The sequence below is a fragment of the Ursus americanus genome, chromosome 11, assembly GCF_024610735.1.
Source record: "Ursus americanus isolate L20-20 chromosome 11, mUrsAme1.1.p, whole genome shotgun sequence".
Classification (NCBI taxonomy): domain Eukaryota; kingdom Metazoa; phylum Chordata; class Mammalia; order Carnivora; family Ursidae; genus Ursus; species Ursus americanus.
In genome coordinates, this window is record NC_142137.1 from 61,572,569 (window position 1) to 61,594,855 (window position 22,287).

Consider the following 22,287-nt stretch of genomic DNA (forward strand, 5'->3'; position numbering starts at 1 on the left):
GTGTGCTGTCTGCTAGTTCTGGAGGCTGGAAGTCTGAAATGGTGTCAGCTGGATTGGGTCCTTCTGAGGCTGTGAGGGAGAATCTGTTCCAGGCTTCTTGCCTAGGTTCTGGTAGCCTCAGGTAGCCCTTGGCTTATGGATGGCATTCTCTCTGTATCTTCACGTTATTTTCCTTCTATTTATGTGTGTCTCTATTATGTGTATCCAAATTTTTCCTTTTTTATAAGGACAGCAGTCATATTGCATTAGGGCTCAGCTCTGTAAAGACTCTATTTCCAAATAAGGTCACATTCTGAGGTACTGGGGACCTTGAACATACCTCTTTGTTGGAGGACCCCATTTAACCTGTGACAAATGTGGACATGCACAAAGGTGGAGGCAGTGGGCATAGCCAGTCCCTCGGGTTGGCTGCACAAACTGATAAGAAGGAAGGAGAATTTGATTGATATTTTATTCCTGGTTCCTGACAACATAGTTTATATATTGCCTAAGTAAAAATTACAGCTTGAATAGGGAGAAAAGAGTTTTATGTCCAAAAGACACTGGTCCTTAAGTGACCCAAGTGGCTCTTCCCTCAGATTAGAACTCTTGTCCTTCCATTTGGTTTAATCTTAGGGCAAAAGTGCCTCTCTGGTGAAATCAACAACTACTTGTCCTTGGGAAGTGAATTAATTCTTTTAGGGCATTATGACTTCGCTTCCAAAAACCAGGCTGCTTGTTTGTGAAGTATAATTTACTTCAGTGCCTTTTTTATTAAAAAAAAAAAAAGAAGTATGTTTTCTTTATTATAACCCCCCCACCCCAATTCCCTACATCCCTAGTGTTGAAATCCCTGGCACATTTTGTCCCATGGAATATCAGAGATATGTAAACAGAGGATATTAAGAAAAAGAAGAAGAAGAAAAAAGAAAAGCGTATTCATTCTTTGGAGTTCTTGGTGTGAAAAACACAACATAACTTTACAGTTTTGGCAAGACACATATGTTCACCCAGGCCCTGGCATTTGATGTTCCCAAGAACCGAGTAAGATTGGGATGTTAATTTATTTGAATACATTTATGTAAATTTAGCTCTGAAAAAAAAAATGGTGGTATCATATGTACCAAGACCTAAATAAGCTTAGTTCTGTGATGCATAGAATATGGAGAGCTTCTCAGCTCTTTGCTCCTCTCTGGACACCAGAATCTGGGCAGGGTGGTTTTATGGTTCAGCCATTCCCATACTGGTGGTTTTAAAAGTTACAGTCTGCTGAGTCTTCATATTCCAAGGAACACTCTTGGGTCCACACAGGGTGAGGATACAGGAGGAACCCTTTCATCTTTGACTTAGCACACTGTCCCTTCTTTGTCCTTCCCAGAAAGGTTTTCAGTTGAAAAACAGGCTCTATGGGCTGCAAATGGTTTGAGACACATGACATGGGACAATTCGAGATGGGCCCCTTTAACACTTTACGACAAAAGCATGGGACTCACTGAAGCACACTGGGGCAGTAATACTGATGATAAAAATGCAGGCAATGCGTTGAACTTCAGCTGGGTGTGCCGTACTGTGCTGTTCACATTCTCTAAGTTGTCATCTGATCGTCATAGCGAAGACGCTGAGTTTCAGAGAGGTTAAGTACTTGCTTCAGTTAACATGCTGGTGAGGAGTAGCGTGGGAACTCGAGACCAGGACTGTCTGACTCCAAAGACCCCATGCCACAGTCTGGTCTCCATCAAGATGCCCTCGTCTTTCTTCAGGGTCATTGTCACTGCCTTAGTCTACCTTCCTGTAGGTGCCTGAGGGGTCATCTTCAAAATGGAGTCTTTACTGATCAATCTCAATGGCAGGCGTTGCTTTCTTTGGGGAAATACATGCAGATAATGTAATCTCTGTAAATGGCACCCCCTTTTCCCCCAGGGTGTTGTTTGATGGCTCTTGTTTTGTAGGTTACTTTGTATATTGTACCAAGACAAGCACGCCTTTCTCTTGCATTAAGATCACATCTATTACCAGTAAGTGCCGTCGGTAGGAAATACGACATGAGGGTTCTCAGAGGCTCATATTCTGTAATTAAATTAGAAATTTCCTTGGAGATTGGGTGTGGTGCTAAGCAGCTTGCCATCAAATATTTGATTTCAAGTACCCACACCAGTATAGAATTAATTGAATTATAGGCCTGGGACCTTGAGAGCCGTAGAAGCACAGGAATAGAGCATTTAGAGATCCAGTAGTGTAACATTCCTGATGGTAGCACTTCAGCCCTCTCCATAACACTGTTAACACATGCTTGGCCAGTTTCCTACCATTTCCAGGGACCGGGAATCCACTTGCCAGACATAGGATGATGCTTAAAGTATGAGGTAAACACAAAGACATAAAATTGCAAATAGAGTGTCTCAACTCTGTTTTAACAGTGCAAAAAATAAACTTAAATACATTTTTTTTTTTTAAGAGTAGGAGGCAGGAGGAGAGAAAGAGAGGGAGAATCCAAAGCCTGGCATGGAACCCAATGTGAGGCTCGATCTTACAACCCTGAGATCATGACCTGAGCTGAAATCAAGAGTTGAGCACTTAACCAACTGAGCCACCCAGGGGCTCCATTTGAAAACATTAATAGCTATTCTTTCTGGGTGGAGATTATTATTTTTTCTTATTTACACTTTTTAAAATCTTTAATGAATTTTTTATAGGGGGCATGTATTACTTTGTAATTATGGGGATCAGGAGAAATTCTTCCTTATACTGAAGTGGAATTATTTCTCTGATTTATATCTGTTGCTCCTTAACTTAAGCTCTGAGGGCAACTCAGAGCAAACCTTATTATTCTTCCACATAATAGCTTTTTAAAATATTTGAGGATGGCCTGAGTGTCGTCTTGCTTTTTTTTTTTTTTAAGATTTTATTTATTTATTTGGTAGAGAGAGACACAGCGCGAGAGGGAACACAGCAGGGGGAGTGGGAGAGGAAGAAGCAGGCTCCCCACTGAGCAGAGAGCCTGATGTGGGGCTCGATCGTAGGACCCTGGGATCATGACCTGAGCCGAAGGCAGATGCTTAACCAACTGAGCCACCCAGGCGTCCCTGAAAAAATATCATTTTGCACTTGAATTCCTGATAAGTTTACTATCAAAATTAACTCACTGTATAAACTATAATCCACTATATTTGGTCGAAGAGTTTCTCCGGAGAATGACACTTACATAGGTCTGAACTTTTTTTTTCTAGCTAAGCTTTGAAACTCCTAAATTAGTTGCAGTTTTAGGGGTAAGTAAATATGATCCATAAATATTTCTTGAGTAACCTGTTTAAGGAATTATATAAAAATTAAAAATACCAATAGAAATATTTTATTAGATAATGAATGCAGATTATTTCAAGGAGAGGCAAAGACAGCTATCAAATTACCTGTTTTTTAATGTAATTTTTACGAAGAATCTGAAAGTTGGTGTTATAAATAGTTATGTTGCTTGGGCTGAGCACTAGATTTTAACACTTTGTTGCATTGAAAACAAGGTTTATCCTTGTCTGTTTCTTTGTTTCCAGATGGTCTCCCAGCTTGAAGCCCGAATATCTGAGCTTGTGGAACAGTTGGGAAATGAATCTGGGTTTCACCAGAAAGCTCTGCAGAGAGCCCAGAAAGCAGAAAACAAGTTGGAGACTCTTCAGGGTCAGCTGACACACCTGGAGGGAGTGCTGGTTTCTGGAGATGTTCTGCGAGATCACTTGAATTTTGAGAAACAAAAAGTAATAACCTGACGGTATATCCATGGGTAGAAACATCTGTTGCAGTGTAAAATTTTACCTGAAAATATTCCGAATTTTATAGTACTTCAGTAGAATGGTTATGTCTGAGTAATGAGGTAATGTCAAGGAACAACAGATATTGTTTTGGGGGGTCTTCCTATTCTTGGGGGCTTTCTTATTTTTTTTTTTTTTAAAGATTTTATTTATTTATTCGACAGAGATAGAGACAGCCAGCGAGAGAGGGAACACAAGCAGGGGGAGCGGGAGAGAAAGAAGCAGGCTCATAGCAGAAGAGCCTGATGTGGGGCTCGATCCTGTAACGCCAGGACCACGCCCTGAGCCGAAGGCAGACGCTTAACCGCTGTGCCACCCAGGCGCCCCTCTTGGGGGCTTTCTTGAGTCAAATTAATCCAGTTAAACTCATCAGCTATTTGAGAGGCTGAAGGTTTGAGGGCTAAGGTATGAATAACGCACAGTTCTTGGTCGTAAAAGGCTCATCATTCAACAGAGGAGGCCGACATTCTAGTACGTTGTATGTGTTGTAAGAGCAGGACTGATTGAGGAAATGCTGTAGGAACTCAGTGAAGGAATGATAACTTCTGGATAAGGGAGGAATTTTACAGGGGAGAGAATAATGCAGTTCATCCTTGGAGGAGAAGTCGGATTTTAGTGGAGAGAGGGAGCAGATCCTGTAGGGCCAACAGTTTGAGCGAAGGCATGAAAGCTTGTAGGTGCATCGTTAGGTCCGAGTGCAGAGCGCTTGTTCCCGTTTGGCTGCAAAATGACACCCCTGATGGCTTGTGACTGGAGAGAAGACTTGGATGGTTTGGATTACGAAGATTCTTCATTCTCTGCTCTGTAGAGTACGCAGCACAGTAAGTGACGTGGAGCGTCGCGATGTTGTAGACAGAGGACGTGATGTCACCGTGAAGCTGACGTCACAGTGGGGATGGACCCGGAAATGCTAATGGTGCTAACCCAGTGGGCGAGAAGGAGAGTAGAACGAGGAGGTACCCCCACTGAAGGTTTGACTGTGGAAGATCTTCCGTGGCCTTCAAGAGGCGGTTCTAGTAAAGTGGCGGAGAACAGAGGCCAGTTTGCACTTGGCTGAGGGGTGAGTGGGAAGGGAAGGCTAGAGATGTAGAAATAGATTCTTATGAGGTCTGGTGACCAGGGAAAAAGAGGCATGAAGCAGGAGGATCAAAGAAAGGTTTTATTGGGTGGAATGGAAAGGTACATGTTTGTGGGTCCCAGGAGTGTGCAGGGGAAGAAAAAGACAAATGGGATCAGAATCTGGCACGGAAAACACTCTTAGATTAAAAAATCTGTACCTTGGAAACTCATTCATTCTCATTTTTCTGTACTTAAAAAAGCCGAGGAAGCATTTTACCTGCATTGAGGGTTGGCTAGGCAAAGGTGCATAAGGGGTGTGTGGGAAGTCCTAGTCTAAGTGGATGGGACAGGTAAACGAGGACACAATAATCAATTAATGGAGATAGGTATAAAATTCAACAGGAACTTGGGTAAAGTTTCCTATTTCGGTGTGTGAGGAAATGAGCCCTCTTCACACAGGAGGTGGCATTCATGAGAGGCTTTAAAGAATGAGTAGAAATTTGTCAGGCAGAAGCGGTAGGGAATGGATTCAAGGTATAGGGAACATCAGGAGGGAGGAAGGAACAGAGGTGTGCCGGGCTGCTTAGGGGGCCAGTGAGGCACAGGGAGACCGAACATGGTGCATTGTGAGGCCAGAGGCATGAGGAGGCTCTAGAAGCATGTAGGAGTAATTGGGACAGTGAAGGCTGATTCCCCAAGGCTTCATCCTATAGGTAATGGGACACCGTAGAAGGTTTTTGAGTAAAAGAAAAGAAAGAAAGGGTTTTGAGTTTCTGAAAGCAGACTGGCTCTGAGGGTCTAGAGACTAAAGGCAGTGTGTCCAGCTGGGGGATCCTTAGAATAGTGGGGACTGGAAGCTAATAAATATTTAGACCAAGTAGTGGTTTTATGAATGAAGACGTAGATTGGAGGTATTGGGGAGGGTGAAGCGTATCTGAAAAAGGTGTGCTGGTTGAAATTTTGAGTTTGAAAGGACATGTCGCACCTGAATAGAATATGTTACATTGGAAGAAGTCTGAGTGCTGGACTGTCCAGCTAGATGTCCCAAGTGCACCTGGCACTAAACATATTCCAAATGGAAATGATCCCCTCTCCACAGATTTGCCTCTCCTGCCTCAGGGATGGTGAGGTCATCTGCCTCCAGGTGCCCGAGCCCAAAGCCCTCGAGTCATCCTTAATGCTTCCCTCTTTTTAAGCAATTCCTAAACACTGTAGATTCCATCTCCTTCACCATCTCAAATACCCGCCCCCCCCCGACTCTGTATTTAGTGACCGTGCTTTGACTCCGAGCATTATGGTCATTGGCATGGACTCCAGAAACAACATTCTGACAGCTTCCCAGGGCTGCCGGGGAGGTCTTAATAAGAGGCACGTCTGATCTTACCTTTCTCTGTCTTAAAACTGGCCACAGGCTCTCTACGGTCCTCAGGCTTCTCGCCACGGCTAAACATTCTGTGACCTGGCCAGTTTCCCCATCCAGGCTTCCATCACCTGCCGTCTCTCCAGCCCACAGTGGCAAACTCAAGGCCTCTGGGGTCCAACAGGCCCCTGCAAGGGTATAGGGGGATCAAGTCCAAAGATATCCACATTCACGTTGTAAAAAAAACCACTTGCCTGGGGGAAAAGAAAGAGGGCTTCCTTGGAATCCCAAATTGCCCACTGCTGTTCTTTCTGTGAAAATGTTCTCCTTATCTCCTTCACCTGGTAGTAGCTGTCCCCTGAAGACTTGGCTCCAATATCACTCCCTCTGGAGGTCCCTTAGAGGCTTAGTTCTCCTTCATGCAACTTTATTGTCTTCAGTTTTTGTATTTTTAAAAATATGTATTTATTTATTTATTTATTTATTTATTTATTTATTTATTTATTTATTTAAGAGAGAGTGTGTTTGCAGGGGGGAGGGGCAGGGGGAGAGGGAGAGAGAGTCAGTGTGGAGCCTGTCATGGGACTCGATCTCACGACCCTGAGATCACTGAAACCAAGAGTTGCAGAGTTAGCTGACTGAGCCAACCAGGTGACCCCCTCTACCCCCGACATTTTCTTCAGGTTTTAATTCATCTTCTCCAGTCAACTCCAAGCTTCTTGAGGCCAGGGGAATTTTTTTTTTCTTTTTTCTGGGTTTCTCCAGCACTTAGGGAAGAGTTAAATAAACAGTATTTAAATTATGAAGAAACATAATTAAAGGCAAGAATTTTAGGTGGATTGGTGTCTCTTCCCCCCCCCTTTCTTTTTCATTGTAATGACTCATTAATTTTCGTTGAGACTGTGCCAAAAGAACTCTCAGTTATGAAAGCGAATTATGTAAACAGATTCCATCCCAGTGACTCTTCTGTAGATAACCGCCTACAACACACACATACTAGTGAGGGGGATGGGCCCGTAAACTGGGAAAGCGAAGTTGTGCAGAGTTGAGATTTCGATATAGGTAATTGAGGCTCACACTGAATAGAAGATATCTAGGCTAATCTATGACTCAAAGAAACAAGTTGTATAGTAAATCCTTCTAGTAACCCTTGCTTTCGGAGGCACAGCCAAGATCCTTGAAATGAGCACTTGCTCTATGGGGTGTTGGCTTGGTCCTGTCTTTATTCCTTTATGCCTGTTATAGATCCTTGCATGTAAGTGGATGGATCAATGTAGACATAGCAAGAGAGGCTTTATACCCCCACATGAAATGTACCGAGTCTATTTTATTTACAAAACAAACAGTAGCAGTTATTTTCCTTTTATTCACATACGTTAGAAATGAGTAATTCCAGGGGCACCTGGGTAGCCCAGTCTATTAAGCGTCCAACTCTTGATTTCAGCTCAGGTCATGATCTCAGGGTCGTGAGTTGGAACCCGTGTTGGGTTCCGCACTGGGTGTGGAGCCTGCTTAGGTTCTCTCCATCCCTCTCCTTCTGCCCCTCCCTACCCCAAGCATGTTCTCAGTCTCTCTCTCTCTCTCTCTCTCTCAAAAAAAAAAAATAAATAAATAAAAGAGGGGCGCCTGGGTGGCTCAGATGGTTAAGCATCTTTGGCTTAGGTCATGATCCCCCTGGGATTGAGCCCACAACAGGTTCCCTGCTCAGTGGGGAGCCTGCTTCTCCCTCTGCCTCTGCCATTCCCTCTGCTTGTGCTCTCTGGCTCTCTCTATCTCTCCGTCAAATAAATAAATAAAATTAAAAAAGAAAGAAAGAAAGAAAAGAAATGAGTAATTCCAAGGGGAGAGCTGACACAGCATTAAGAAGTGACAAATTGATGATATGGCAACAAAAGCAACCTATGGTCTTATAGCACAACACAGTAACCCGTGGTCTCGTAACTCAGCAACTAAGCAATATTTTGCCGTGACTGTGCCTCCCAAAGAAGAGGTTGAATTTTAGGTATGCCACTCAGCAAAATTTGAAAATACTCACAATTTCATCTTGATGATTAGAAGTATAGGTAGTTCTGGGTTTCACACTGGCATGCTTCAGTCATCAGGAAATTATAGTTATTTAAACATATAATTGCCTGAAAGACACCAGATAGATGAGGACTTATTGCAATGAGAAGCAAGTTTCAAAGAGAGAATCCAAATCATGAAGTGATGATGCAGAAAACTCATTGATTGGCTCACTCATCCAGCAAGGACTTAGGAAGCATTACTCTGTCTGATTGGAAGGGATAACATGCACCCCGATGTTTATAGCAGCACTATCAACAATATTCAAATTATGGAAAGAGCCCAAATGTCCATTGACTGATAAATGGATAAAGACAGTGTGTGTGTGTGCACCCGCACGTGTGCACGTGTATAAAATGGAATATTACTCAGCCATAAAAAGAATGAAATCTTACCATTTGCAATGACATGGATAGAGCTAGAGTATATTATGCTAAGTGAAATAAGTCAGTCAGAGAAAGTCAAATACTCAATGATCTCACTCGTATGTGGAACTTAAGAAATAAAACAGATGAACGTAAGAGGGGGAGAAAAGAGAGGCAAACCATAAAACAGACTCTTAATTATAGAGAACAAACTGAGGGTTCCTCGAGGGGAGGAGGGTGGGGGATGGGCTAGATGGGAGATGGGGAGTAAGGAGAGCACTTGTCATGATGAGCACTGGGTGTTGTATGTAAGTGATGAATCACTAAATTCTACTCCTGAAACCAATATTACACTGTATGTTAACCAACTACAATTTAAATAAAAACTTGCAAAAAAAAAAGGAAATCAAATGGAGGAAGATCCTAGAACAATTTTGTAACACTAACCTGTTAAAATACGAACCTTGATTTCCTTGATACAGCTGTATTTTACGATGTTGTTCCTTAAAGTATGATACATTAAAGACTCTTAAAGACATGTTTTTTGTATAGGATTTTAACTTAAAAAAGCAAGAACTTTGTCCAAATGTGTTTGTATGGAGAGCTTTGATTTTGGAGTGATCAGAGTGGTAACTGTCGGTATTTTTTTTTTCTTCACATTTGAGGCCAGGTTCCACTTAGGTGGGAAAAATTGCCATGGAAGGTTTGTGAGTGAGTAGATCCCAGGGGCTGGATTAACTTGGAAGGGTCATCGTGGTAGCAGCAAGTAGCCAAAACAGAGTCACGTGGATGTAGTTAGGATGGTCACTGGTGGGGTGAAGAAGAGTGTCTAATGTTAGGTTGAACATCAAGATCACTGACCAGGAGAGTCAAGTGAATTTGGACAAGAAGCAGGACATGGAACTGGCAGGGTGGTTCAGGAATTCATTACCAGGTACTGGGGTCCCAGGCTGTGCTACAGACTGGGTTTAATGAGACCTATCTGTAAGCTTGGGATAAAGAGAAGGATTCCGTGAGATCACCTGTTAACTTTGTTTTTGTGTCTCATTTTTATTTTTGTTCTTGGGTTTAGTATCTTAAATTTCTGGATCAGCTCTCAGAGAAAATGAAATTGGACCAGATGGCTGCTGAACTTGGCTTTGACATGCGTCTGGATGTAGTTTTAGCCCGCACGGAGCAGCTGGTCCGTCTCGAGAGCAACGCAGTCATTGAAAACAAGACTATCGCCCACAATTTACAGAGAAAGGTAGGGGATATTGAAACTTGCTGGTGTTGAGAGAAGGAGTTGTGGAGAGACTTAAATATTGATAAATAATGCACTCCCCCTTCCTATTTGCCACTGTAGTTAGGAAACATACAAATACGTATTTAGAATTTGAGTCTATGTTTCAAGTCTGAGGGATGGTAAGTATATCACCTAAGGTTATGTGTGACTGTGAGTTAGAGAGACCCCAACTAAAAGTGACTTAAATGACTAGAAGTGATCCCTCCACCTCACATACATTTCTGGAGGTAGGCAGCTCAGGGTGAGTGTGGCAGGTCTGTTCTGTGAAGTTTTCAAGGAGCCCAGCTGATTTCAGCTCACTAATCTCCCATCCCCAGGGTGGTCCACATCCTGATGGTTCAAAATGGTACCTAGAACTGTCATGTCTGTGTTCCAGATAGAAGTTTGGAGAAGAAAGGGATGAAGAAGAGGGGTGCAAAAGAGCCTGTGTGAGCTGTCTTTTGACGGAGGCTTCCAGAGTTTTCTGTGTGTACTTGTTTTAAATCCCATGGTTCTGATGGCTGAAACTAGCTGCAAGGGAGGCTGAAACTGTGGTCTTTACTCTGGGTAGCCACTTGCCTCGCTAAGAAACTGTTTCTATTCTTAAGAGAGATGAGAACTGGGGAACATATAGCAGTCTCCAACTGGATAAACTCTCTTGTATTAGATAGTAAAGCGAGGAGAATAGCTAATTTTTCACTCACTCAGAAGAGTTAGAAACAGCTTAGACGAAATGAATGAGTGGATGAAAAGGATAAAAATATAATTATTAGTTATATAATTATTGGCATTGGTGAAAGAAAGCAAAACACAGATGTGTTCTTGTAATGGTTCTTAGGAGAAAATTCTGTGGTGGAATTATAGTGTTCAGGCTGTGTAATGAGTCACATCTGGGATCCCAGTTTCGTTCCACCAAGCTGTGTGACCTTGGACAAATTACATGCTACTCTGTCTCTGTTTCCTCATATTTAAGATGGGGATAATATCTTCCTCATGAGGTTGTTCCTTTTTAATAAAATACATGTTTCATGTTTAAACTCTTGGCTTATAGACTGTACTCTATTTACATTTGAGCTTTCTCCATTTACTGGATTTTTAGGAATATTTTATTTAAAAAAAGCAGATAATCCTATTACCATCAGAGACATTGAATTGAGCTACTAGTCTTTGAGTTCTCCTCAGATAATTGATTTCTTCCCCAATATCCAACACCATTCCTTCTTAAGTATTGTATAATTATTAAACTTGCCAGCGTACAGAACTTACCAGTGTAATTTTGCAGTAGACTGGATTTGACATGAAGAAGCTCAAGGCAGGAGGGAATTTGGTTACAGAAACATGAAAGGGCTTTGTTAAAGATGGATCTGGGTATGGAAGCTGTCATAGTTACACAGGCTATACAAGCCTGTGTTTCAGTCTGCCCTTCCCATCTCTGAACACTTTACAAGTGTGGAGTATATAATTAGGGAAAATGCAACAGTCTTCAGCTCTAACATTCTAGAATGCTACACGATTCCAGTTCCCAGTGTTCACAACAGTTGACAGAGGTTTCTGTACTTAATATTCTACTCACTGAATGTGACATTTGCAGGCTAGGAGGATTTTTTTCCCGCCTTAGAGTCCATAATCTTTTTCTAAAAACCACTATAATTTCCTTCATCAAGTTTGATCGTGAGTGATAAGTGCTGTTTGAAGAACTTGTTCTCTGCTTGGTTTGTGGTTGGTGTAGGCCAGGTGGATAATAAAGACACCAATGAACGAAAACCTTCTTGAGGTCCCTTCTGTTTCAAAGATTTTAAACATGTAAGCAAAGCTTGCTTTAAACTCTCCCTGGTATAGCTTACTTTAAAAATACATCAACTCTCATGTTTGATATCAGTCAGTGTGGTTCTAAGGGATTGAAATTCGTCTAGGTTTTTGGTACTAACCTGCACTCTGGCTTCTTTTAGAAAAGACCAGTGTAAGTATAGTTGCCATGGGATAGTGGAGAGGATTTTGTTTCTCTGCCCTATTTTGATCTTGATAAGCCCATTTCAGTAGTTTTTAAAAGTAATTTTACACGTCTGTTATGCTGTACGTAATGTTGGAGGGAATCAGATGTTGAAAGCCTACTTCTCTCTGAATCTTCTGTGGCTCTTTTAGCTCATCCTTTGCAGCTCCAAAATTAATTCTTGGAAAAACAGGAATTAAAAAAATGCATCAGGAAAAGGAATCCAATATTTTTTTTTGGTGGTTTACAAATTAGTCTTATTGAAGTGTAGGTAAAGAGCAACATGATCTGAGTGATTAATTTATATTTACTGACTGTTCAGTGATTATTTAAAAAAAATCCCTGTTTGTATCAAATCAGCTCAGGACTCAGCAAGAAAGGCTGGAGAGCAAAGAACTGCATATGAGCCTCTTGCGGCAGAAAATCGCCCAGCTGGAGGAGGAGAGGCAGGTGCGTTCGGCCTTGGTGGTGGAGAGGGACGAGGCCAATCTCACCCTAAGAAAGTTGCAGAAGAAGGTGGAGAGGCTGCAGAAGGAGCTGCGTGTGTGTCGAGAAGCGAACACGGAGCTCAAAGCCAAGCTGGCTGACACCAGCGAGCTCAAGGCAAGTGCTCAGCTTGGTTCCCTTGTTGCTTTTTGCAAGTTACCACTTTAGTTTATGTGAAAGCATCGAAGTCTTAGAACAGACACAGCAGAAGAGAAACAGGGACAAAAGCTTCCTCTGATTTTCTAGAGTCGTGGGGGAAACGCAAGCTACACAAATCAGCATATTAGGTCACTGGAGCGTCTCCTCGAGCGTTGAAGTCATGGTTGCTGCATGAGAAGTCCATTAAAAAAGGGTGCTGTAGGTGGGGGGATGAAGAGGCCACTTCCCGTGATGAGCACCGAGTAAGATGTGGCGTGGAGAGTCACTATATTGTACGTCTGAAAGGAATACAGCGCCGTATAAGAACTCTACTGGAATTAAAAGAAAAAGAAAAGAAAGAAAGGGGGTGATGTGAAGTACAGAAAATATAAGCGTTTCTTCAGGGTGGGTGACTGTGGTATTTGTGATCATGTAAGGAGCCGTGGCATAGGGGTTTGCTTAGGAAGAAACGAGCGAATGAGCACAGCTCTTCATGGAGAAGAGTCAGGCAGACAGCAGTGTTCCGTGAGCTCCGTGAGGTGCCTTCTCCCCGGAAGTGAGGAAGGTGCTCAGATCCGGACAGTGTGCTTCCTGGATTTGAAGTGTTCCACTTCTAATCACTACAGAGAAGAAAGGAATTCAAACTTAGAGGAATTTAATCTGGATCTTCAGCTGTCCTGTATGTGTGCCCCTGGAAGGGATATGTAACTTCACAGGCACATACCATTTTTGGCAGATAGGCGTGTTGTGAATACAGATGTGAATATTGTCCTGGCTCTTTGCTGATGAGCGCTCTGGACTGACTTCTGGAATGTTTCTGAATCTGGAAACAGACCAGGAAGGAAGAGGAACCTGGCATTAAGCTAGCAATTAAATATGTGTGGTGGAGACAGTATTTTAGGAAATATTTCCTATTGTATTTTTTTCTTCTGAGTCATGACCTCTTTTCCCCTGAAACCCTTCTGAGTTGAGGCTTATTTCCCTAGAGGAAAGAAAGGGCAGACACGGGCCAGGGGAGGGAACATATTTAAAAATAAGGAAAGCAGGAAACAAGGAAAAGGATCTGATGGGGTGTGAAAGCTGGGGAGCAAATATCGAGGTAAGTATCTTCCACACCCCCTCACACCTTGAGACTGATCTTTAGGGGAGGTGTTGGGGGGAGTCAGGAAGCCACCGCTCCCACCCTGGCTGGAAGGGGCTACAGGGGGTGCTGAGGCAGCATTTGCATTGTAAAGCCAGGTTTTCAATTGTCCTGTGGTTCATACAAAGTGTTTCCAGGTGGTGCATGACAGGGCATGATACAATGTTCAGTCCTGACGTGAAAAATGGGTTCCCTTTGGTTTTTTCTTCCAATTCTTCCCATTGTCAAGGAGCAAATCTTTTTTTTTTTTTTTAAATATTTTATTTATTTATTTGACAGAGATAGAGACAGCCAGCGAGAGAGGGAACACAAGCAGGGGGAGTGGGAGAGGAAGAGGCAGGCTCATAGTGGAGGAGCCTGATGTGGGGCTCGATCCCATAACGCCGGGATCACGCCCTGAGCCGAAGGCAGACGCTTAACCCCTGTGCCACCCAGGCGCCCCAAGGAGCAAATCTTAATTAGAAGTTATTAGGTCTTTACTACTATTATTGCTATACACCTAGCCTTGGGCCCAGGAAGAATCTGTTCTATTCATTGGCTTCCTCACATTGAAGGGGAGATGGAAATGGTTCCCATAATTGGTGTTAAATAGGCAGGTAGCAAAACATAGACTAGGAATGATAAAGGGAACTCGGATTTCAAAACCGGGAAGTAAACTCAGTGATAAAGGGACATGTTTCATTGTAAGCATGTATCAGTGGAATAGTTCAAATTCCTCCAAGAAATCTGTGACAGGAAGGAAGGGTAAACAGCACTGGGGATTTTCATACACCGAGCTCGCAGAACTCCCTGAAGCCGGAGGAGAAGAGAAGGACCTGGAGGCGTCTGGGTGATTGCTAACCATGACTAAGTGGGGGAGACATCGGGGAAGCCTGATGCCTGCTGGCTTCCCAGAGGAAGGATTGAGTGAGGATTCCCTAGTAAGACCACACTGTGTTTCGGTGCGGTGGTGCTGGAAGGGACCGTGTGAGCTGCCTGGCTTCTTTTCCCTGGTTCCCTCCCCCCTGTGGCTGGGGACAACTGGTCCCCACCAACAAATTTTCCCTTTCTCATATAGTGCGCTCTTCTGTCCTCAGGAGAAATTAAGCGGCTGATTTAAATGGTCAGGGTTGACTCAACCTTGCTGTTTATTTCACTGCTCACCTTGTGAATCTGCGTGGCTTGCGAGGCTGAGCACCTCTTCTCCGGGACTGGGTTGCGGCTGTGCTCTTTCTCCTCCGCGCATCCCCTTATCGTCTCCTTGCTTCCCCTGATACTAGAGGCCTGCCTTGCTTGTGCCACTTTCTAGGACCTGAGGTTCCGTCTCCGAATGACGTGGGCTGGGCCCGACGAAGGGCCGTCGGGACCGGGACGTGAACTTGCGTGTTCCGGCTAGCTCTCTGCATGTGCCGGATACCGTAAAGCTAAACTAGAACACGGTGGTGAATGAATATACAAGAAAGCCCGGTACAGATGGTAGTTGCCATTGTAGCTCATTCTGTCGCTGCCGAGGGTGGCATTGTCCTGTGGGGCTGGAGGAGCCTTCAGAATTACCACACAGCTCAGGACCCTGAGTAAGGTTGGCCTGCATGGAGCTTGGCAGCCCCCCGTCCAGCAGCCATCGAGGTCATGATGGAACAAGGGATTCTCCATCGGCGACGCCCCAGAACAGGGCCCAGCCCCTGCTGGGTGAGAGTGGAGAAAGAGTAGCTTTGGAAGTGGGGCCAGAGTCCAGAGACCTGGTGAACGGCAGTGTGGGGCCCCTTGGGGGTGTGGCTCTGAGGAGGGCATCTTCCAGGCCACGTGTATTGAGAGTAACACTTGGGACCCTTAGTCAAGACAGCCCTGTGAGCTGGAAATGGTGCTGGGGGGAGAGGATTCCCACACTTTCTGTAGCAGAAGGAGGAAAACAGCTGGTGGAGATGGAGCCCTGTATTTGAGGAGTATGCTCCCGTTTGGTCTCGACAACATCTGCCTCACATCTGCATCGTATTTCGCCTGGATTATGATAATTGTCTGCAAGTGGTCTTTCCACTTAACCTTTCCCAAGCAAGCCTGATTCTTGTAATTAAGTTTTGCTCTTTGGGTGATGTGATTATGCAACGGGTGGTTCTGGTGATAGTGTCAGGTTTAATGGTTTCTTCTTCCAGTGTCAGTGCGGTAAAGCAATGCTTTCGAGTGTGGGGCACATGGCTCTTGTGGCATATAAAATGGGTCTAGGTGCTGCATGACAGGTCACTATATAATGTTCAGTCGTGAGGCAAAAAATGGGTTCCCTGGATTTTTTCTTCCAATTCCTTCACATCAAAGAGAAAATCTTAATTAGAGGTTATTATGTTTTTATGCCCCTAGAACATTTACTAGACTACATTTTAAACAAACAATAAGCCTAAGCTTAGTGCTGAGTACAAGCAATAGTACTTACTAATACTGTTTTGTTTTCATTGTACAAATGAAAAGTCTTATTTTAAGAAAAGTCTTAATTCCAGTAAAATGAACATATAGTTATATTAGTTTCAGGTGTATAATATAGCAATCAACTATTCCATACATGACTCAGCGCGCCTCACGGTCACTGTACAGTGTTTGCTGTATTGTCATCTTCCAGTTGTGGCAAATTCTACTGAAATCATACAAAATTCCTTTTAATGGAAATACTAGAGGGTATTATGCTAAGTGAAATCAGAGAAAGACAATTACCAGATGGTTTCACTCATATGTGGAACATAAGGAATACCATGGAGGACCACAGGGGAAGGGAGGGAAAACTGAATGGGAAGAAATCAGAGAGGGAGACAAACCATGAGAGACTCTGGATGCTGGGAACCAAACTGAGGGTTACAGAAGGGAGGGGTGTGGGGGGACGGGGTAACCGGGTGATGGGTATTAAGGGGGCACATGTGGTGATGAGCACTAGGTGTTATACGCAACTAATGAGTTGTTGAACACTACATCAAAAACTAATGATGTACTATATGTTGGCTAACTGAACACAAAATAAATAAATAAAATTTAAAAAAAGAAAGAAATTCAGGTAAGTTCAAAAGATGGTTGAGTTAAAGAAAAAAATGATGACCATAGGGGATATGTGGATATGGGAAAAATTGTGGACGTGGAATGGGAGTAACTGAAGTATAGATGAGTAGGTTGGAGAAGGGAATGGTACCAGTGATAGTCAGATGCAATCAGTAGGTGAACAGAAGCTAGGTCGCTTGCTGCTGACACCATAATGACGTCCAGAGACCGGGGGTGGTGGAAGAAGAGGCTGGGCAGGGGGCAGGGGCCAGATCACCCAGGGCCTTGTGTGTCTCCTAAGATGCTTGGACTTGTCCTCTGGGTCCTGGAGAGCCATTGCAGACTTTCAGACAGGAGAGTGAAATCATCAAGGAAGAGACTGAAAGGAAGCAGAGAGGGACATGGGAGGGAGAGCAGGGCGTCTCCAGAAAGAGGCCGTGACCAATAGCATCACGTGCAGCAGTAAGGTAGAGGGGGAACGACTATCCCCTGCACTTGTGTTGGGACTCCTATGACTCAAGCACGTGTAGTGTAGATTGTAGCGTTTGGGGGTGAGGCCATTGAGAATAGGCTAAATTCCAGTATGCCGAGGAATGAAGAAGTAGAAACAAAAGTCAGTGGCCTGCTCTTCTGGAATACTTGGATGAAAAGGGGAGGAGTTGAGAAAGTAGATAGAGTGGGCTTGTGTGTTTATTTGCTTTATTTTGAGTAAAGAGATCCAAACCTTTTTATCGCTAAGAGTGTAGGAAAGGTATAGGAGAAGTGGAATTTGACTGACTCAAGAATGACTCTGGCCCTTCACCATGGAAATAGGATGCTAAGTCTGCCTTCCACTAGAGAACAGAGATCTCTCTAACTTACTAACACAGTGAATGGTGTAATTTCATGAATTTATCAGAGATTTTAGCTACAAGTGACTTTTTATTTTTTTTTGTTGGAGACACATAATATTAGTGTCCAAGGCAGACTAATGATACCAACTATTTATCTTTGTACGTTGCCTATGCTCATCCCTGTACTGACTTTATTATTCATAAGGTAACATTTCTGAATGTTAGCAAAGATGGCCTTTATATCATTTTCTATGGCTGCCATAACCAATGATCACAAATTGAGTGGCTTAATACAATAGAAATTTTTTTTCTTTCATGATTTTGGAGGCCAGAAGCCTGACAGCAAGGTGTTGGCAAGGTTGATCCTTCTGGGGAAGCTGAGGGCCCATCCGCTCCATCCAGTCTCTGGGCTCCTGCTTGCTACTGGCAGTCCCCAGCTTGTACCTGCTGGATTCCTCTCTGCCACCACCCTTAGGTGACCGTCCCCTCATGTGTCCCTCCTTCTCTGTCTCCTATAAGGACAGCTACCATTGGTTTTGGGGGCCACCCTATTCCAGGATGATCTCATTGTGAGATCCTTACCTTAATTATACTGGCAAAGACCCTTATTCCCAATAAGGTCACGTGTTGAGGCTCTGGGTGGACATATATTTATTTTTTTGGGAGGGGGAGGGACAACAGTTCAGCCCACTACACTTATTAAATTAAGAATTAATTTCACCACTTATGGAAGATCGATATAAAAAATATTTTGAACTACATTTCTGTGTCTTAAAAAAATCAAGCTATAATTCACATGCCATAAAATTCACCCTTTTAAAGTATACAGTTCACTGGCTTTTTAAAAAAAAGAGTTTATTTTTTTGAGAGAGAAAGAGCACAAGCAGGGGGGAGGGGCAGAGGGAGAGGAAGAAGCAGACTCCCCGCTGAGCAGGAAGCCCAATGCGGGGCTCGATCCCAGGACCCTGAGATCATGATCTGAGCTGAAGGCAGATGCTTAACCAACCTAGTCACCCAGGCACCCCCACAATTCACTGGTTTTTAATATATTTATGGGGTTGTTCAGGCATCACTACTTCCTAATTCTAGAACATTTCCAGGACCCCCTAACCTCCCCCCGCCCTCGCCAAATCCCATATCTATCGCAGTCACTCCCTATTTTCCCCTTCCTCAACCTCTGGAAACCACTGATTTATTTTCTGTCTCTATGGATTTTCCTATTCTGGGCATTTCATGTAAATAGAATCATACAGTGTGTAGCCTTTTGCCTCTGGCTTTCTTCACTTGGTCTGTTTTCAGGGTTCATCCATGTTGTGCACATGTTAGTACTTCATTCCTAAATTAGAGCTCTCCAGACAAACAGAACTAATAGGGTATGTCTGTCTCTCTCCCTCTCCCTCTGTTACATATAAACAGAACTAATAGGATATGTATGAACTAATAGGATTTCTCTTTATTTATATCCTCTATCTATCTATCCCTCATATATATATTTCATCCAAGTATTCCAGAGGAGCTGGCTTAATATATATAATATTATTAATATTTATATTATTATAAATATTATATATTATATAATATATAAATATTATAAAAATATATTTTATATTTATATATATTTATATTTATATAAAATATTATTTATATATTTCATATATATTTATATATAAATATTTATATATTTCATATATATTGTATCATTATTTATATATTTCATATATATTGTATCATAGAGACAGGGAGGGAGGGAGAGTTGGAGGGGGAGAGAGAGGGCTACAGGGAGACTGACTGACTGATTTTAAGAAATTGGCTCATGTGATTACAGAATTTGGAAGCTCAAAGTCTGCAGGATAGGCCGGCAGGAAGAGCCGATGCTGCAGTTCAAGTCTAAAGGTTGAATTCTCGGAGAATTCCCTCTTGCTTGCAGAGAGACACTTTTGTTCTATTTGGGCCTTCAACTGACTGGATGAAGCCCACCCACGCTAAGGAAGGGAAATCTACTTTACTGAAAGTCCACTAATTTAAATGTTAATCTCTCCCCAGGACACCCTCCCAGAAATATCCATGTTTCACCAAATATCCTGGTTCTGTGGGCCAGCTCAGCTGACGCATAATATTAACCATCACAATTCCTTTTGATGCTGAATAATATTCCATCATTTGGATATAGGACACATTGTTTATGCATTCAGCATTTGATGGACATTATGATTGTTTTCACTTTTTGGCTATTATAAGCAAGGCTGTTGGGAACATTTGTGTGGAGTTTTTGTGCGCATTTCTGTCTGTTGCAAAACCATGCTTGAAGACCTTGACTCCTAGGTTATCCCAGTCTCCCTTTTTAAGACTCATGCAGTACATTTCCCCCTGAATTCTCAACCAGGAAAATGTAGACCTTTCCAGATAACTATTAAATTTTAAGTTGGCAGGCAAACATGATTACTGTAGAAAATCTCTTTTGGGAAGAAAAATATTCTTTTATAGATTCCCCTCCCTGTGTTGAGTCAAAATAATTTTATTATACTATTGCTTTCATGTATACAAACTCAACACTGTATAAAAATTTCTCAACCTTGCTACATTTTTAAAAAAGGGGTCAACAGATTTTTTTTCACCATTTTAAAGATTTTACTTATTTATTTTAGAGAGAGAGTGAGCACATGGGGGGGTAGGAGCAGAAGGGGAGGGAAAGGGAGGGGGAGAGAATCTCAAGCAGACTCGCCACTGAGCGCGGAGTCTGACGTGGGGCTCGATCCCATGATCCTGAGATGATGACCCAAGCCAAAACTCAGAGTCAGCCCAACTGACTGAGCCACACAGGTGCCCCAATCTTGCTACATTTTCACCATGATAAAATTCAGACCAATTTAGAAAGCAAAATGTAGTGTAAAAATCAAATTAAAAACATGAGTGATATTAATTCACTGTGCTAGATTATGTTATTTCACTACAATCACCATTAATGAGAATGTGTAGTACCAATTGCTTGTGGCACATGTTCCTCTGACCAGCATGCCTGTGGTTTATGTCATCTAAGGACAGACCATTTATTCCACCCCGTGCTTTAACTGAACACTGCAGATATTTTATTTGTACACGCACTGTGACATAGTTTGGCCTTCACTTGGCATGAACACATTATTTATGTATGAACTCCACCTTTGCTCTTTTCCCATTAACCTAGAATAATTAAAGTAGTACTACTAATTGGCACAAACGTAGGTTTTTGCACAAATGCAAATGCAGGCACTGAAATCATGTGGCAGAACTCCAGAAGATCCAGAAAATGCTTTGTGTAACCCCTATAACACCAGCTGCTTCTTAGCCCATGTTGGTTATGATTAGTCTCCGCTAAATAAATTGAAACACCTCTGTAATAACAGTGGCTTAGACAGAAGAGATGTTTGTTCCTTTCTCACTGAAAAGAGGATATGCCATGCTTAGCAGGATGGCTCTGTGGTCATCAGCCACCCTGGCTGCTTGTTTCTGCCTCACTATTCTAGCAATAGCTTTCATCCTCAATGCTGCTTCCTAACACAAGCTAGCTGCCGGGGCTCTGGCCTCATTCCAGCCCCCAGCGAGGAGGAAAGGCAGGAGGACACCCTGTAGGCCTATTTCCAGGAACAATACAATGTTTTGTATCTCCATTGGCCAGAACTTAGTCCCTGGGCCTCCCTTAGATGAAGTCAGCCTGAGAAATGGGTCTATTCTGGGCAATAAGAACAACAACAACCAAAAAAACAATAGATATTTAGTGGAAAGGTATCAGCTTTCCATCTGTACCACATGGCCCAATTTTAGTAGGGAGCTGTGCCCCCAAATCAGTAGTCAGACAACCAAAAACTAGTGAAGAGCCATTGTTATCTTCATTGTAGTTTCTCAAGGAAACACCAAAAGGGAATAATGTTCTTTAGTCAGCAGCAAAGATCTCTCCCTCTTGCTACCTCTCTTGATCATCTCCCATGCAAGACAGCTGCCCTTCATGCTCCTTATCCACTCCAGAACTTTCTCCAACGTGGACAGTGCAGCCTTTGTTTATATATATTTCTTATAACCTACCATCTTGGGCTCAGCGGATCTCCAGTAGTAGATTGGAATTGAGTCTGAGCTCTCCCTACTTAGAACGTGGGCACCAAGCAGAACCTGTGAGGAAGAACTTCTTGGGCTGCAGAATGATGGGAGAGGAGGTGTGCTCAGACTGCAGAGTCGAACACCTTCCTCTGTTTTCTGCTTCAGGTTCCTTCTGCTGAAATCCTTGTGGTTCTCTCCTGCAGGGGCACAGCATGTATTTGGGCTGCGGGGATACTCTTCCCACTTTGCTGTCCCCCTGTCTTCAGGGTGCCTGTGCACAGTGCCTAGCTCCTGTGGGATTGTATTTTCAACGCGGCTTCTAGAAAACCCTCCAGTTAGAGAATTTAGATGCTCTGGGGAGTCAACCCATCAGATTTTAAATTCAATCGCCATCTCTTTCAGGGCTTTGGGCCCTTTTAACATGAGAGAGAATTGTTCACTGGACTTGACAGTTTTTTGCTCAAGGAGGCTGACGCTAGATAAGGTGTTCTCCGGGTGTAAAGCCCACTGGGAACCTTCTCCATCCCTGCCGGGGTCTGGGCGGCACGTCGGTCTTGTTGATGACCAGTTCTGCCCCACCGAAGACCATTAGGGGCACAGGCTCTTGTTGAACTCTGAGCTGGGTCCAGGAGGCTCCTTCTGGAGGATTAAGAAACCAGTTTAGCCACCTCCCACTTCCAGGAATCTCGTTTGTTGGGTTTGATTTAGGAGCCTGAGGTCTCTGTCATCCACTGCTTTTAGTT

General features: G+C 43.1%; 1 protein-coding gene across 1 annotated transcript in view; it reads left to right on the plus strand.

Moving 5' to 3' along the window:
* The window catches only part of CCDC170 (coiled-coil domain containing 170), a 110,767-nt gene that overhangs the window by 71,727 nt on the left and 16,753 nt on the right, over positions 1–22,287 (plus strand). The window contains exons 9-11 of the mRNA XM_045805360.2: positions 3,525–3,725; positions 9,700–9,873; positions 12,242–12,484. Of these exons, the coding sequence (XP_045661316.2) occupies positions 3,525–3,725; positions 9,700–9,873; positions 12,242–12,484 (618 nt within the window). The remainder of the gene's footprint in view (positions 1–3,524; positions 3,726–9,699; positions 9,874–12,241; positions 12,485–22,287) is intronic.